The sequence below is a fragment of the Vipera berus genome (assembly GCF_964194415.1).
Source record: "Vipera berus genome assembly, chromosome: 2".
In the NCBI taxonomy this organism is placed as follows: domain Eukaryota; kingdom Metazoa; phylum Chordata; class Lepidosauria; order Squamata; family Viperidae; genus Vipera; species Vipera berus.
This window is the reverse complement of record NC_138203.1, coordinates 133,476,705-133,492,620: the sequence shown is the minus strand read 5'-3', so window position 1 is coordinate 133,492,620 and position 15,916 is coordinate 133,476,705. Positions and strand designations below refer to the sequence as shown.

At 40.4% G+C, this 15,916-nt stretch overlaps 1 protein-coding gene across 3 annotated transcripts in view; it reads right to left on the bottom strand.

The window, feature by feature from the left end:
• MARS1 (methionyl-tRNA synthetase 1) overlaps positions 1 to 15,916 on the bottom strand; it is a 26,845-nt gene extending 10,929 nt beyond the window's left edge. For all 3 annotated transcript variants that reach the window (XR_014025516.1, XM_081320634.1, XM_081320633.1), the window contains exons 1-12: positions 15,687 to 15,916; positions 14,681 to 14,771; positions 12,914 to 13,013; positions 10,961 to 11,095; positions 9,727 to 9,802; positions 8,977 to 9,149; positions 8,222 to 8,334; positions 7,278 to 7,394; positions 6,577 to 6,780; positions 4,592 to 4,793; positions 3,368 to 3,442; positions 525 to 695 (exon numbers count right to left, since the gene is read on the bottom strand). Coding sequence is in view for 2 of the 3 variants with exons in the window: in XM_081320634.1 (XP_081176760.1) it covers positions 525 to 695; positions 3,368 to 3,442; positions 4,592 to 4,793; positions 6,577 to 6,780; positions 7,278 to 7,394; positions 8,222 to 8,334; positions 8,977 to 9,149; positions 9,727 to 9,802; positions 10,961 to 11,095; positions 12,914 to 13,013; positions 14,681 to 14,771; positions 15,687 to 15,858 (1,629 nt within the window). In the remaining variant the exon portion in view is untranslated. The remainder of the gene's footprint in view (positions 1 to 524; positions 696 to 3,367; positions 3,443 to 4,591; positions 4,794 to 6,576; positions 6,781 to 7,277; positions 7,395 to 8,221; positions 8,335 to 8,976; positions 9,150 to 9,726; positions 9,803 to 10,960; positions 11,096 to 12,913; positions 13,014 to 14,680; positions 14,772 to 15,686) is intronic.

Below are 15,916 nucleotides of genomic sequence, written 5' to 3'. Positions count from 1 at the left end.
ACTTGCACATCTCTGGGCCATTAATTATCATATTTTTCTAAATGAAGATGACGACTCTGATTAAAACAAGAACGCATCTAGGTTGTAGGGACAGAGGTGGCTCTTCACCCACTGACTTCACAAGTGTTTTTCTAGATTCTGCATTCTCAGTAAGGCAGAAGCTAGTTCTCTTATTCAATAGCTTATGTCTCTCGTCTGAAAGAAAAATAAGACAATGCACCACCTCCAACTTAAAGGTAATGACTGGGAATGCCTTATCCTCCTTTTGAGTAAGTACAATTAGTTCACATTGTGGTATTATTACTCACACAGAGATTGTTATTCTTATTTCAAAACAGATGTTCTGTACAGACCTTCAGTTCTTTAGATGATAATTTACATACTGTAACTACTGGCTTGCCATATAGGGCTTGTGTGAACTTTAATCCCAAGCTATTCACATTTTATGTCTAAGTGATATTCATACACAGTGTGACATTCAATCACATCAAAAAAAATCTCTCTCTCTGCCCCACATTCCTCACCTTCTCACGGAAGCCATCAAGTGGAACCGATGTGCCCCACTTCAGGTCACGAGTGATACAACGTGGCTTGAGGCCATCCCGGATCCAGGAGCGGGTGATGTATCTTGAGTTGGGGGTCCAATCCCCACTGGACTGGGACACAGCCAACCATTTCTCCAGACTTTCTTCTAACTAGTTGTTGACAGGTTAGAAAAAAAAAAACCAAACAGGATTTCTGGCTATGATGCAGTACTTGCCATGACGATACGGATATTAGGCAAATAACCTCACGTCTCTGCTTGCATCGCTTTTAGCATTTTTCTCTTTTGTACTTCTGATGCTTATATGCTACTCAAGAGTGACAAGTAAAATCAAAATAAAAAAAATAGTATTTAAAGATAAACACACCCTTATACACAAAAAGCATTGCATAGCCCATTGTGGCAAATACGGTATATGACTATTTAATACTCAGAAAGTATATCAAAAAAAGTATCAGAAAGTATACTTGGAGAGAGGGTAGGGCAGATTTTTTTTTACCCTTTTCTGTTCTTTTACCCCTTAAAACCTCCCAGATGAATTTTTATAATTGTCAAAGTTGAGAACCTCTCTAAAGGCTTGAGACATCAATTTTGTCCCCTAACGAAAAACAAACTAGAAATTTATATTGCACAAAAAACAAAATTGGAACAAAAAAACCCCAAATATAGTACTGCTACATCTTCCAAAGGGTCATACAAGTAATTAGGAACTATTTCTGCTACTTCTCTTCAGTTTGTTATTTGGAAGACTGACTTAGAAGCCACTATTAATTCTTCCAACATATTTTTTATTGTATCACGGTCATATGTACATTGTACATGTATGACAAATGTTTGAATGAATCCAACTGAAGAGTTCAGACTTACTGTTCCAGCAACGTGACAACTGGCCACATCCCTCAAGCTAACCAGAGCATCTCTTGCAAGAAAGTACATTTAAGGGTTCAATGTGTTGGAAATTTTCAGTCTTAGTAAAGATTTACCTTCTGATGAACATGACTATGGTCAACTGCTTGTCTCAGTTTGGCCTCTACTTATGAAACAATACATGCTTGGGCCTCCTTCATTCTTTCTAGCCTCATTCTAATCTCCACTTATATATTAAAGTTGGGCTTCTAGGTGTATTTGGATTTTACCAAATATCATGCAAAGTGATATTCTACCCAGCTAAGATAATTTGTTTCGTTCAATTATTTATTCATCCTTTCTGTCACTTGCCCTTCTGGAATACACCTGGGATTTTGTGTTTCTTTATGCTAACCTTAGTAATACAAGAAGTCCTTGGTTAATGATCATTTGTTGAGCAACTGGTTTAAAGTTTTGACAGTGCCGAACAAGGAGTCTTGTGACTGGTCCTCAAAAGTTACAGCTGAAGCAGCACCCTCTGTCATGTACCTTGATTTGGGTGCTTGGCAACTGGCTTCCCATTACAATGGTGGTGGTGTCCCATGGTCGTGTAATTGTCATTTGCAACCTTCTCTGCCAGCTTCTGACATGTAATATCAATGAGGAAACCAGCAGGAAGTTGCAAATGGCAATCACATGACATTGTGCTTAATGAACACATGACATTTGATTAATGACCATAACTGGAATTGTAGAACTGCCATCGTGGGTCAGTGCACTTATGTAACATTGCACTGTATGTCTATCACTTAGCAAGAGTTTCCCATCCCAATTACCATAGTTAACTGAGGACTACCTTAATCCAGGTAGGAAGTGAAATTTTCTGGTGCCTTCTTTGGATCAAAATAGTTTGCTCATCTGAGGAGAGAAATCAATTTTCCTGTGCCTGTACCAGGTTTAATTATATCCATTATTAATTTTTCTCCTATCAGAACATTACAACATGACTACATGCAGTAGAAGGGTGAGGGGTTCTGTCTTAGATATGCTTTACCAGCATTAGCTGTATAACGTATGTTATTCAGAGCAGTATTTTCCAGATAAGTTACTATTTAGCTATTGAGGCTTTATAAGCTTTAAGATTCAAAGTTTGCCCAGTACTCCCTAGTTCTGATGGCAGAAATCATCCCAGTGCATACCATGTGTCTTTTTGTTTGTAACCAGGCAACTTGAAAATCATTTCAGGTATGACATAAAATGTTAGTGTAAGTTATCCTAGATCAGGCATGTCATACTCGCAACGTCACATGACGTCGCATGACATATCGCGACTTTTCCATTGCCGGCAATGGGGTGGGCACAGTTTCGGCGTGACGCATCTGGCCTGCAGGCCGGCAGTTTGACATGCCTGTCCTAGATAGTTAATAATAATTTTAATGAAATGACTGTATTGTTATATCAACCATCTATATTCAGCAAATGTGTAGAGCACTCACATCCATTTCCTGCAGCTGCAGTTTCTGATGAAGACCTTCACCGATGGGCAAATAGTAAGGGAAAATTATTTGAGCTGGTTCCTATACCATCAACTTTATTTCTGCTTCACAAAAGGGACCAATTTCACTCTAAGAAGATTCTTCAAAGATAGCTCCAAGTGAAGCCCACTTCAATAATCAAATCAAGGTGTTAATTAAATCCTATGTCTTTGTGATGATGTCAGGCCTCATCAAAGACTGGCTTAACCAACAAACTACTTTAAACTGGGCAAAGGAGCTGTGCCTTCAGGTGCAAAGCTGAATCTAGTAATATACCCATCTGCTCAATTCTAGAGTTTATTTACTTCTGTTGAAGAAGATTGCCTCTGTCTGATCTGGATTCAGTCCTGGTTTATTGACAGTTTATCACTGCCACAGATGCTGATTCAAAGAATCATAGAACGATGCTGTCTTCTAAAGACAGAAGAACAAGGGGCCTCACCTTGGGTAGATCCAGGAAGAGGTGCTGAGATGATTTCACCACAGGGGTTCCTTGGCAGACTTTGCACACTGGTTTCTATCAGAAGAAAAAGAAGAAGACATCATGAAACAATTTATTCTTCAAATTACCTAACCATAATTACCACATTTCAGTATACCTCTAAATCTAAAGAAGTCTTTAGATCTTTTCAAGAAAAAGCCAGCTATCCAGAATAAAGACTACGTATGCTGCGCACAGATAGCTCACGTCAAACAAAGCGGTATTTTGTAGTTAGGCCCATGGATAGAATGGATACTGTTAAGAAATTAGCAGCAATGCAGGCAGAAACGATAAAAATCCTGGAATCGGGAGAAGCCCAATAAAGACATGATTCTCTTGTCTTGTCACAACTTTTTAAGTATAGTCTTTAAATACATTTCTTGTACATGGATAATCTTGAAATCAAGTGGCCAATGGAAACAAAACAGGACATTAAAAATGACAGGGGGATAACTGGATGGGCTTCAGTAGTAAGAAAACGTAGCTATTAATAATAAATAAGGACAATGTTAAACAAAAGATTCATAATATCTGTTGAGCTATAGGCCCTTAGCAAGTTTTGACAAGTGTACAGTACATAGCAAAAAACTGGTCATTTTTATAATTATAAACAGAAGAACACCAATTCTGACATCCCCTACACATCGCTGAAGTTATTACCTAGCCTGGTAATGAAACATTTGTAAACCAACCTACAAGCTTGGAGAACGAATCTTCACCCTCATCCTACACCTGAGCAACAGATATTTGCCACTATTGTAAATCACAACTCTCTGGGCTCAATAACTTATAGTCAGTAAACCATGGGTTCCAAATACAGCATCTGGGTAAACCGAAATCAAACATTGCAAGATGGTTTAGTTCAGGAGTAGGCAACCTTGGCTCTTTTATGACCTATGGACTTCAATACCCAGAATCCTTGAACCAGCCATGCTGAGTTGAAGTCCACAAGTCATAAAAGAGCCAAGGTTGCCTAACCCTAGTTTAGTTCATAATCATTTTTTTCCCAAGGCTGAGAAGGGAGGATGAACTAGCATAATGGCTATACTCCTCTCAGGAAAGGGAGAGGAGATTTTATCCAGTTTAACAGAATTTCAGTAGAAGAGATGACTTGGATTTCATCAACTCTTATTGGAAAAGGGTCTACTCTGAAGATCAGGTTCAGGTTCCTGTTTCCAAAAATACCTTAAGTTCAGTGGCATTTATGAGCTTGCCACATTTATCACACTGATCTCCACGGGCTTCTTCGTAGTTGCAGAAAGGGCAGATGCCTTCCACAAAGCGGTCTGCTAGGAATCTCGCACATTTCTCACACTTCAACTGGTCCACTGTCTCGGTCAGAAGATAGTGGCGCTCCAGCAACTGTTGGAAGATGCTTTGCGCTATTCTGAAGGGTTAAAGAAAGGGAGGTGTAAGGAACAGCTTCTGATCTTCACACATGCAAATATTTTTAAAAATGTAAAGAACAGCTCAGAAGCACGAATGCCTGCTGTGACAGCAAAGCACTGCCTGTCCTTCATTTGTCTCAGTTTCCAAACAATGTCGACATTTGCATTTGCACTAGTATAGTAGATGGGCAGGCAGACTGGCAGATAGGCAAAACAAAATCACTCATTATGATATTTCCAAGGTCCCATTCCATGCAAATGTGTAGTCCAGCGGGGTGTATGTTGATTTGCAATGTGTAATTCCATGGTTCTGTTCCATGCCCCTGAGTGGATGAGTGCCTCTCACTGTACAGCACAATAATATCTGGATTTAGTACCAAGCCATGGCTCATTTTAATTAAGATGTTTATTAGTGGAATTCTAATAGGTAGGGTCAAAGCAAGGCACTAAGTTAAAATGGCAACATGATCTATTCCAATAATACAAGCAAGGATGGGTAACTGAATCCCTTCCACATGTTCTGGAATGCAATTCACAGCAACTGCAGCCAGCAGCCAGGTAATTTAAAATATCCGAAGGGTAATAAATTGGCTGTTTGCTTGTTTAAGAGTGTACAACGATGAATGAATCAGATCAAAGAAATCCAAAAACTCATCAGGTTTATGTTCAAGAAACAGGGGTTAATTGTTCTTTGGTTTAGTTTAGTGTAACCGTGGCTTATTTGACAAATAATTGTTTAAATATCCCAGCTTACCATTACGGCTTAATGCTATCCAATTGTTTCAATTAACTCTTTTAAATATTTTTGCACTTTGATCGATTCAGGGACCACCTGCTGCCATTGTCAATCTCCCATCGCCCGGTTCGCTCCCACAGAGTCGGCCTCCTCAGGGTTCTGTCGGCTAGGCAATGCCGGCTGGCGACCCCCAGGGGGAGAACCTTCTCTGTGGGCGCGCTGACTCTCTGCAATGAACTGCCTCCGGAGCTGCGGACGGCCCCTGACCTTCGGTCCTTCCGCCGTGACCTGAAGACATGGATGTTCCAACAAGCGGGCCTAGACTGACTATGGTTTTAAATTTGGCTTTTATTGGGTTAAATTGTCATCTATTTATTATATCCATTGTTTAATTCTTTTTTAAATTTTGTACTTTATGTTTTTTTAATTTTTTATTGTTGTGAGCCGCCCTGAGTCCTTGGGGAGAAGGGCGGCATATAAATTTAATCCTGCCATATCCTCATTGGTGACACATGAAAATATTCATCCATTACCTCCCAGTAAGCCCCTATTCTGGCTTGACAGGGAAGTTACATGCCCTCAACAGCTAGCCTGCCCAAGGATCATTAGCGACTCAAGGGAAAGTATCACCATAGATAACGAACAGATGATGATGTTAACTTACCAGAACTGGGCAGTCACTTGCTAACCCTATAATTGGTAATAGTTGCTCTTCTCTGATAATGTCAAGACTATGCTTGGAGCCCTTTTGGCCAAGAGATGAGCTAAAATTGCTTCAAATGAATAGCAGCTCTTTACTCTGAACACTCAAAGTGCTCCTCTTTGCACACATTCAGAAACTAGCTGCAGAAATTACCTTCAATCACCTGTCGGTCTTTTGGCAAGCTCCAAAACAGGAGACGAACTTTTTTTGCGGGTACAATGCAAAAGTTAGGTAACACAAGGGTTGTAAGTCAGGGAGGGAAGGGGAGGGAAAAAAACACAATCTGTTGTTTCATTTCTGCGTTTCTTCCCCCACTGACAATTCTTCTGACTGCAGCACTTACGTAGTCTGTTGGGCTGTGGTGGTGCGACCAAAATAGTCAAAAGAGATGTTGAACCACTGGTAGATTTGTGCATGGATAGAATAGTATTTATCGCAGATCTGTTGTGGTGTCAGTCCTTCCTCCATGGCCTTTGTCTCCGTGGCAGTACCATATTCATCAGTACCACATATATAGAGGGTGTTCCAATTGCGTAGGCGACAGTACCTAAAAAAAAAGCAGGAGATTTATTGCTATCAATAAGAAGTAAGATCTCCTATGATCTTGTTTTATTTTATCACATTTTTAAACCACCCATCTCCCTCACAAAGGGACTCTGGACAGCATACCATAAAATACTACAAGATATAAACGTTAAAAATAAATTAAAACAAAGGCTTCGTATGATCTCGTTTTATGTTGTCTGGACCACCGTTCATTTTATGATTGTAAGCTACCCAAACTTACCCTGAAGTAAGATGGGGGTGGGGAATTCATTTCATAAATAAAAATCATTCCAGTAGAGCGTATTATTTGTATCCAACTCCCCCAACCCCCCCCCCCCTCACATTCAACATTTCCAGGAAAAGACACAAGTATCTTAGGAAGCAAGTATGGCAAAGGCAGAATTCAGAGAGACTCACAGTGAGAACAATTTATAAGTTCGTATGGACAGAGGAGTCTGTGCTGGGTGTGGGTGCCCATAAAGAGATGCTTTAACTTACCTGGCAAAGGTATCCGCACTGAGAACGCAGCCAATGATATTTCCAAGATGAGGCACATTGTTTACGTAGGGCAGCGCACTTGTGATCAGCACATTCTTCATGCCTTTCACAGGCAATCTGAGGAGGACGGACATATGAACTCAAAAAGATAACATTCAGATTTCTGACTTACTCAAGCAACTTAGGTGGGAATGGGATAGGGGGAGAGGTAGGTGGGGAAAGCTATGCAATATACTGAAGAATCTGCAGTTTAGGAAGGTTAATTACTCTGTAGGCAAAATTGGCCCACAGAGTTAGCAGATATCAAGAGGTGAATAACCTGTAGCTCGCCAAGATGTTGCTGAATTTCCAGCTCCAGTCAGCACTGCCAAAGATCAAATTATAATACAACAGTATCCAGAAGGCTACAAGTTTCCACATCACTGAGACAAATAATAATGGATGCTATAGAGCAGGGGTTCTCAACCTTGGCAACTTTAAGACTTGTGGACTTCAAACTCCCAGGATTCCTCAGAGGAATTCTGGGAGTTGAAGTCCACAAGTCTTAAAAGTTGCCAAGGTTGAGGACCCCTGCTATAGAGAACTATATGGCTGTGTTTTGATAATATTAAGGTTCATATTGACAATTCCCATGATATAATTAGACATAGCATGTGTAATATGTGTATTTGCCATTAGGAGACAAAAAGAAAAAGTGAACTGTTTATATTTATTCAATGTATTTGCTGCTCGTCTCTCCTGGAGGGGACTCTAGCAGCTTAAGAATAATTAAAAACCAATAAAAACCACTGAAGAAATAAAACAGCAAGGTCAATTTAACATTGCCAAAGATGAGAGGAAGAGAGCAAGATGCACACATGGGGGTGGGGAGTCTCTGTTTTAAGATCTTCTTTGGTATCCCTCATTACCATCACAGGGACATTTCAGCCCAGCAAGATTCTTACATAGGATGCTGTGGTTTCCAGGGGCTAGGAAGGCTGGCTGGTCCTCTGCTCCAGATTTCAGCAATGGCCTCAATCTCCACATCAGACAAATGCTGCTGGATCGATTCTTCTTCCTAGAGAGAAGGACAGACGTCCTGCAATGATGTCTGATATTCAGCAACCCAAATCCAGGAGTTATTTTAATGGACCATGGTAATTGCCAGGGAATGCCAAAGTCTAAAAGAAACACCATAGCACAAACTTTTCCCTTGGTCTACTGTCCCCCCCTTTAAATAATGCGGTTAATATTTAACAAAACAAATTCTGAACAGGTGGTATATCATCTCTACTTTCCCCAAAAACCATAGTATTTCCCATTTCAAATCCTACTGAACAACAGCTGAAGCCACTATTTCAATAGTATGGAACTCCCCTGAGTCTTTCAAGTATATGTATGCGAAAGTTCATCCAAGATAATGCTGGGCATTTGTAGCTTCACTTTCTTCTTCGATAAGTGCAAGGAATTCTGCAATAAAATAACCTTCAACTTATTAGGCTAGAGACTTAACATCAGGGGTCTCCAAACGTGGCCCTTTTATGACTTCTGGACTTCAACTCCCAGAAATTCCTCAGCCAGGCACACTGGCTGAGGAATTCTGGGAGTTGAAGTCCATAAGACATAAAAGGGCCAAGTCTGAAGACCCCTGGCTTAACATGCTCTTTGTACTGAGTGAGAATAAAACACCTGCTTTGCATAGGAAATGTAGCATTAATACCTTGGCTTCATTGGTAGCTGACTGCTCAAAAGCCAAACTGGGAGCAGGATGTTTTTGTAGATAGGCTTTAAGTTCCAGCAATCCCTTGGGTGTCCATACAGATTCCACTGCCTTTCTGCAGTGTTCCTTCAAGTTCATGTTCTGGAACCAACTCCTCAGAGCTTTCAGCTCACCTTGAAAATTAAATTAGAACATCGTTATTTCCAGAGAATCCAAACACTACTCAAAAATTAGCCAAGGGGCCTTTTCTAAACCCTAGGACACCTAAGTGTCCTGAGAAAGGTCAGCGGTGGTAGACAAAGATCTTGCCTCCATAATATAAGTCTTCCGTCACAATTGCAGACTCAACAGCAAAGGTGAACAGCCCTTGGGCTGGATTTCATGCAATCGGCCATGCCACAGAATCCTGTGTATGATGGCCTGGTGCAGAAGACATTCTCCAAAGACAGTTCTTTTTTGAGGAGCATGGGACCTTGTTTTAGCCCTTATCTAGACACTTCCATATTTAGGGAAAGGAGAAAGTGAGAAAAGGAACTTTTCTCCCAACAAATATGAATTGATGAAGGAAAATCAAAAACGGCTTGTGTAAATTATCAGCCAAATGGTAAGCAGATATTGCTACCTCCTGTCAAAGCAGGAAGGCCATCTTTGGTGCCTTTCCCAACTTTGAGAGATTATAGGAATTGAAGTCCAACAATTTGGAGATTATCAGGTTGGAGAAAGCTGAATTAAGCTGTGGGCATCACTTACTTGGTAAGAAGGAGTCATCTCTTAAGAGAGGAAACAGAGATCCCCATAAGACAATATCAGCAGCTGACTCAACATCCTGGATTAAAAAAATCAGAAGAAATTGGTTCAGTCTGGATATGCAGCAGGAGCAGCTTGAATGTTTCACACGCATTGGAAAAACATTTCCTAAATGTTCAAGATAGAAACTTCTTTAATAGCACACACATAAATTCTTATCTCCATCATTAACGCTGACAAGACAAGCTAACATTAGCAATGACCACTTCAGTTTAATTGGCTTTACATAATGCATGGTAACTTTTATTTACATATTCCAGAATTTGATTCTATATGATACACAACAATAAAATTAGTTCTGAAGTAAATTCTGTAAAGAAAAAAAACCCTAATAGATACTCCGGTGCTTTTTCCCCAATGAAAAAAAGATCTGGAACAGAGATGAGCAATCTGCAACCTGTAACGGGTCTCTAGGCTTTATTTTGGAAATTTTTGGAGTCTTCCCGTAATTATGATCACATCACACTTGTGTCAAAAGCACTGAGGTGCAACTGGGTTGAAAGGATTAGTTGGTGACAGGGGCTCACCCCTCCCCATGGCCGCATTCTGCAGGCTTGCTAACTTCCGACCCTGAATCTTAACCATGTGAGCCACTGTGTTCCTATTAGGATAACAAAATGGGATGGTTAAAAACTATAAAAAACACCCCTCCACAGCTATTTACCTATTCCTACTTTTTATAGGTAGTAAAAATTTCCCACAGGAATTAATTCATCTTTTAAAGAAACATTTGTCTCCCACAAGAACAAAAAAAAAGGCTAAAAATCTGTACTCTGAAAAGATTACTGTTGATGAGAATCATTCCATCTATCATGCTTTCGTGCTTTAGGCATAAAAACAGTTAAGCACCCAGACGATTTCGGCTCTTATTACTAATTTTCTTAAGACATAGCTTTTAATCCTTAAAATTTACTAAGGTAACTCCCCCTATGCACAATGCTTGTGGAAATCTCAAAAGCTGCAAGGAAGGTGTGAGAGGAATTATGCTTCTCCACATTCTATTCTGATCCCGAGTAACATTTTTATGTATATATAAAATCCATATAAAAGCTAACTGTACTGTGCTTTACAAAAAGGCTGAGGTTTTATAACAACCGGCTATCCTTTCGATTCTCCCACATCTCCGCTTGTACATCAGCCAGTACTGCAAAGTTTGCTTACAGAGGTTCTTACTTACCCCAGTGAGGTAAGAGGTACCCTTTTTGGTAAGAATCTGGTCAAGGTAGTCCAATGGCTTCCGGATGATGCCCAAAACATCCTCTCCTTTCTTTTCTTGTACCACGTGAAGATACAAGGCTACAGACAAAGCAGGCTGAGAGGAAAAGGAGGAATTTTAATCGACCTTCATCCTCCTTTGCTGCTCCAATCATCTTACTAAATTCACACTGTTGTATTTATTTATTTATTTAATTTATTTATCAAATTGATATTCCCACCTTTCCCCCAGGAACTCAGTGACTTCCTCCTCCAATTTTCTCTGCAGCAAGCCTGCAAAGTAGGTTGGGCTGAGGGAGTGATCAGTCCAAAGGCACCCAGTGACCTTTCGTGAGAATAAACTTGAACCTCGGTCTTTCCAGCCTCATCTAGCACCTTATCTAATACCTTAACCACTATACTGCATCTTTCTTAAGAAAAAAAAATGAAACACAGCAATAGCATAGGGCTATTAGATTTCTACACCTAACTCAATAGCCCAACGTGATCATAAAATAGTATGGAACTATAAAGAAGAAACAGGAAGTGCATGAAACTTTGGATGCTTAACATCTGGTTTCATCTGCTTCCAGTGGTGCCTCCAAGGCGCAATCCATTTTTCTCTCTAAAGAGACTACCCATTTTAATGTTGACTGTTTACACACCCAAAACTCTCCTGATGTTCTCTCTTTCACTCACATAGTAATAGAATGGTAATCAGGGAAGGGATATAGCTTTTTCCTTATCTCATTGCCTGAGATCATGTATTATATTAGGACCTAAACTAGGCACAAATAAATATGCCACAAGCATCAGCATGTGCCTCTAATTTCCCACCCACTGACTTCTCCAAAGACTCTGGCACTTAATTTGCAATAAAATCTTTGGATCTCACAAGACCCTACTGGAATGGTAGAGCATATCCTGGGTAAACAGGGTGGAGAACTAGTCTGTCCTCTGATATATATATATAAGATGTTTGCAAGTCTTTTATGGCAGCCATTTTGTGAGTGTGCTCACTTTTAAACTTTTAGTTGTTTTCCAGGGCTAACTTATTTCCCTAGTTTGCCATAAACCATGGCTTACAACTGGCTTAAGATTCACAGTAAGTTAAGGCCAAGCCACACAAACCACATGATCACTTGACACAGTGCATGATTCGTGTCATTGGATTCATTCACTCAACACAGGATGTCATGGCACAGTTGGTTTAGTTTTGGTTCAGTGTGTTGTGTGAACCAGAATGAGAGAGAGTGCGAACTAGGCAGAAGAGGTGTCCAGTAAGTGCAAGAACTAGACTTGTCGCCCAGCTATGAGAAAGAAAGCTTTCAAAGATCCCACTTTTTAACTGACTCACTATAAGTCTGCTTGGTAATTTATTTTTATAGTGTTCAAGATCTTGCTTTCACTCTAACTAGCATTAAAGGTGTCTCTGCTCAAATGCAGTATGATTCTGCTTCGTGAGTTTGCTAGCTACGTGGGCTAGGCAAACACAAACTATGTAACCTGCGGTCAGCAAATCTCACTGAATTTGATGAATCCATGAACTGAAACCTTGTTGGAGCAGGAAGCAATATTTGCATCCAACATAATGGCAACCAGGGGCACATCTAAATTTCTTTCTTTTGAACAAAACACTTGCTTTTTACTCCATAGAGAAAAGAACTGCAGTAGGTTAAATACTGTAAAGGCTACAGAAACATAGCTTCGTCCACATACCTACACCATAAATGATCCATCCTACACTGATAAAAGAAATGGTACAAAGGAGCATACTATACCTGTCACAGGTTTTCTTGTATCAATTGGTTCCTCTCCCCACATCCCACTCGTAGAGCCAGGCATAATCTAAACCGCCAGCTGAACAAGAAGACCTCTTCCATTTAAGAAAAATGCCTTACCCAGGCTACCCCCAATACACGGCTGTTTTACTCACCTCTAGCTCAGTTATATCCCATTCAAAAAACTGATTGGCAAAATCACCGTGCTCATTGCTAAAACTGCTCATTTCTTTTCCAGATAAGCGGAAAAAGTACCTAGAAGATAAACAAGAAGAACAGGGGGGGGAGTACTCTCGGGCAATGCTCTTCCAAGGACTTAAAAATATTGTACAAGAGCCTTTGTTCTATCATGAGGTCTTGCTACCTCACAGGAGGCTTCCATTAGCACTTCCCACTCTAGAGTTATTTTCTTCTGGCAAAGGATGCTTCTTCCTTATGATTTTTCCATTACTAGAACACAGGTGCTCTTGCTATAGGTGCATCTATTTCCTTGGTAGGTTTAAGAAAGGCATTTCCCAAACAGGCAGGAGATTTATTTATTTTTAATCTTCCAGTCTACCCGGCAATTATTTGCTGTGCTCATTTTCCAAATGCTCATCAGGTCTAATGCCATTTGGCTTTAAAGCCTGATAAGGACCTCCAGATGCAACAACCTGCTGGCCCTTTCTATACAGTCCTTGTTTTAAGGACTGCCTCCTTTGGCAACCTTTCCCAGTTAACGATGGTATTGGAAAAAATAACTTTGTGACCTTGCATTTACAACCTCTGCAGGTCTGGTAAAGCAAAGGGAAGATGAAGTAAGATCGTAAGCACAGGAGTGGTTTCATTTAGCGACCACTTTGCTTAATGACCAAGTTGCTAGTACCAACGAGGGACTACCTGTACCTAGTTTTACAATTTCAGGTGCATCCATGATTAATATTGACAGTAGAAAGCCAGTAGGGTGCAATGTTTAGAAGCTTTAGACCTGTATCCAAGACTCCTCATCAGGCTTTTATTTTCAAAAACATACATTCTGGCTTCCCTCACCATAAATGCAAAAAGACCACTCACTAACCATCCAAGACACTCTGCTGCCTGAGATGACTCTGCTCCTACTGTTTTCCCATACACACATACACGTGCCACACTCCATCTATAGAAGTTCCCCAAAATGGTTCATTTTACCCAAGAACAGCAAGGTAGCTTAAGAAGAAGACTGTCCGGCATTGCTATCAACAACCTCCCACTGTACCTTTCTGCTTTTTAGTATTGGCTGGTGAGACAACTGGCTAATAGTAGAGCCAGCCTACACAACATTTTAAAATATTCATTGACTGAGAAGCAATTTAAAAGTGTATGCCACTGTTACCTCCCATACAAGTTAATCAATTAAAAGGGCAGTGTGGGAAGAGCAGAAGATTTTCCTTCCAGCTCCATAGAATAAGAGGTACCTTTACCTTCTTTCTCTATGTTGTACTATTTCAATTTCCCATCACATTTTGGGTGATGGAAACAGAACTTATGGCAGTACTGAGAAAAAAGAAGCATGCTGATTCTCCATATTTTCTTATATTAAATATATTTTAATTTCTTAAATTGCCATTAATTTCTTAATTACCATTATCTATTTGTGGCCAAAAAAATAATATTTGGAAATATTGTGGCAATGATGCCAAGTCTCTATCACTCAGCATGCTTTAGGTTCATTGACATTATAGGAAAATCACCAAATAGGCAACTGGGTATGTGAAAATAACTTTCCAAATTATAACCTTAAGATGTTTATGTAGCACAGTTTCTACAAGATCCTTTATTAGCATCCCTTTTTCTCCTAATTTGGTGCTTCTCTTACATGCCTATATACTTAACTAGCATTATAATCAGATTAGGTTTTGCCAAAAGCTTACCCTGGAAACAGAATGATCAACTCTATTACTTACTGAGAAATTACATTTGTGGAGAAGAGGAAGGATCCATTTTCCAGCTGTAGAGCTGGCAGCTGTGGACGGGTGAGGAATGGAACAACATGAGCTATCAAAGAAGAAGAAAAACAAATTAAGGGGAAATTTTATCTGCAAAATCTTACCCTACTTAATATAGCAGGTATTAAGATGACATAACAATAGGAGCAGTGTGTGCTTATATTGTGCATGCATATTATGCTGTGCATACATACAGGGCCAGTGGTTGACAGAACATGATTACTTTTACTTGAAAAGACAATTTTTCCTTCTTCTTGAAGATTGAAAATGCTCCCCCCAAAATTTGGCAAAGTAGTTCTCTAAGTCAAAATTACTAGCTAACAAGGAAGGCTTTCTCTATCAAATTTCTGCTTATGATGCAACTTTTTAAATATGGAGGCCTTACCAAAAAGAGATGACAGGGAAGAAAAATAGAAAGAAAAGTCTTGCCCTCCCCCAAAGATATTTGATGAATAAAAGGAAATTGAACAGCCGTTTGTCAGGAATGGCATGGGATCTCCCGCTTAAGCAGGGAGTTGGACTAGAAGTCTTCCAAGGTCCCTTCCAACTCTTGTTATTCGGAATAAATTTATATACTGGTATTGGAATACACTTGCTAAGTCCAGCTATGTTTAGTCCAGTTAATCCATCACTTGCTCATTTTCTGAATGTGTTATCATGAATGCAGGTGCAGATTCTCCCCTCTCATCCATGTATTCAGAAACCCAAAAGTGAACAGAGTCGATCACAAAACCACGGGAAGTAATAGGGGAGCAGGGAGAGGAAAAAGACATAGCGCAGAGAGAACGGACTAAAGAAAAATCCTAAAGAGGGGGGAAAAAACAATTCTGTCATTCAATGACTCGAATTTTTATGTCAATAAATAGCCCGGTCTCCGGGACTGGAGATCTTCCAATTCAATAAAAACTAGATTTTTTTCAGCCGCCCCGTTGCGGGGAGGAACTACCGCCCTCCTGGCACTCACCCTCTTGCGGAAGCCACCGCAACTCCACCGGCGCGCCAGTGGCTTTGGCAGCCGCCAAGACCTTCAGCCCACCAAGGCTGCCTTCGCTCAGGCACAGCTTCATGCTCCGTCCTCCCTCTGCCTCCCAGCCACGCTTCGTCCCCAGCTGATGCAACGAAGCCGCTCCTGACATGAACGCCGACTCCCCGTCCACGCCCTCTCACGCCCTACGTCGCGTTGGAAACGGGTCA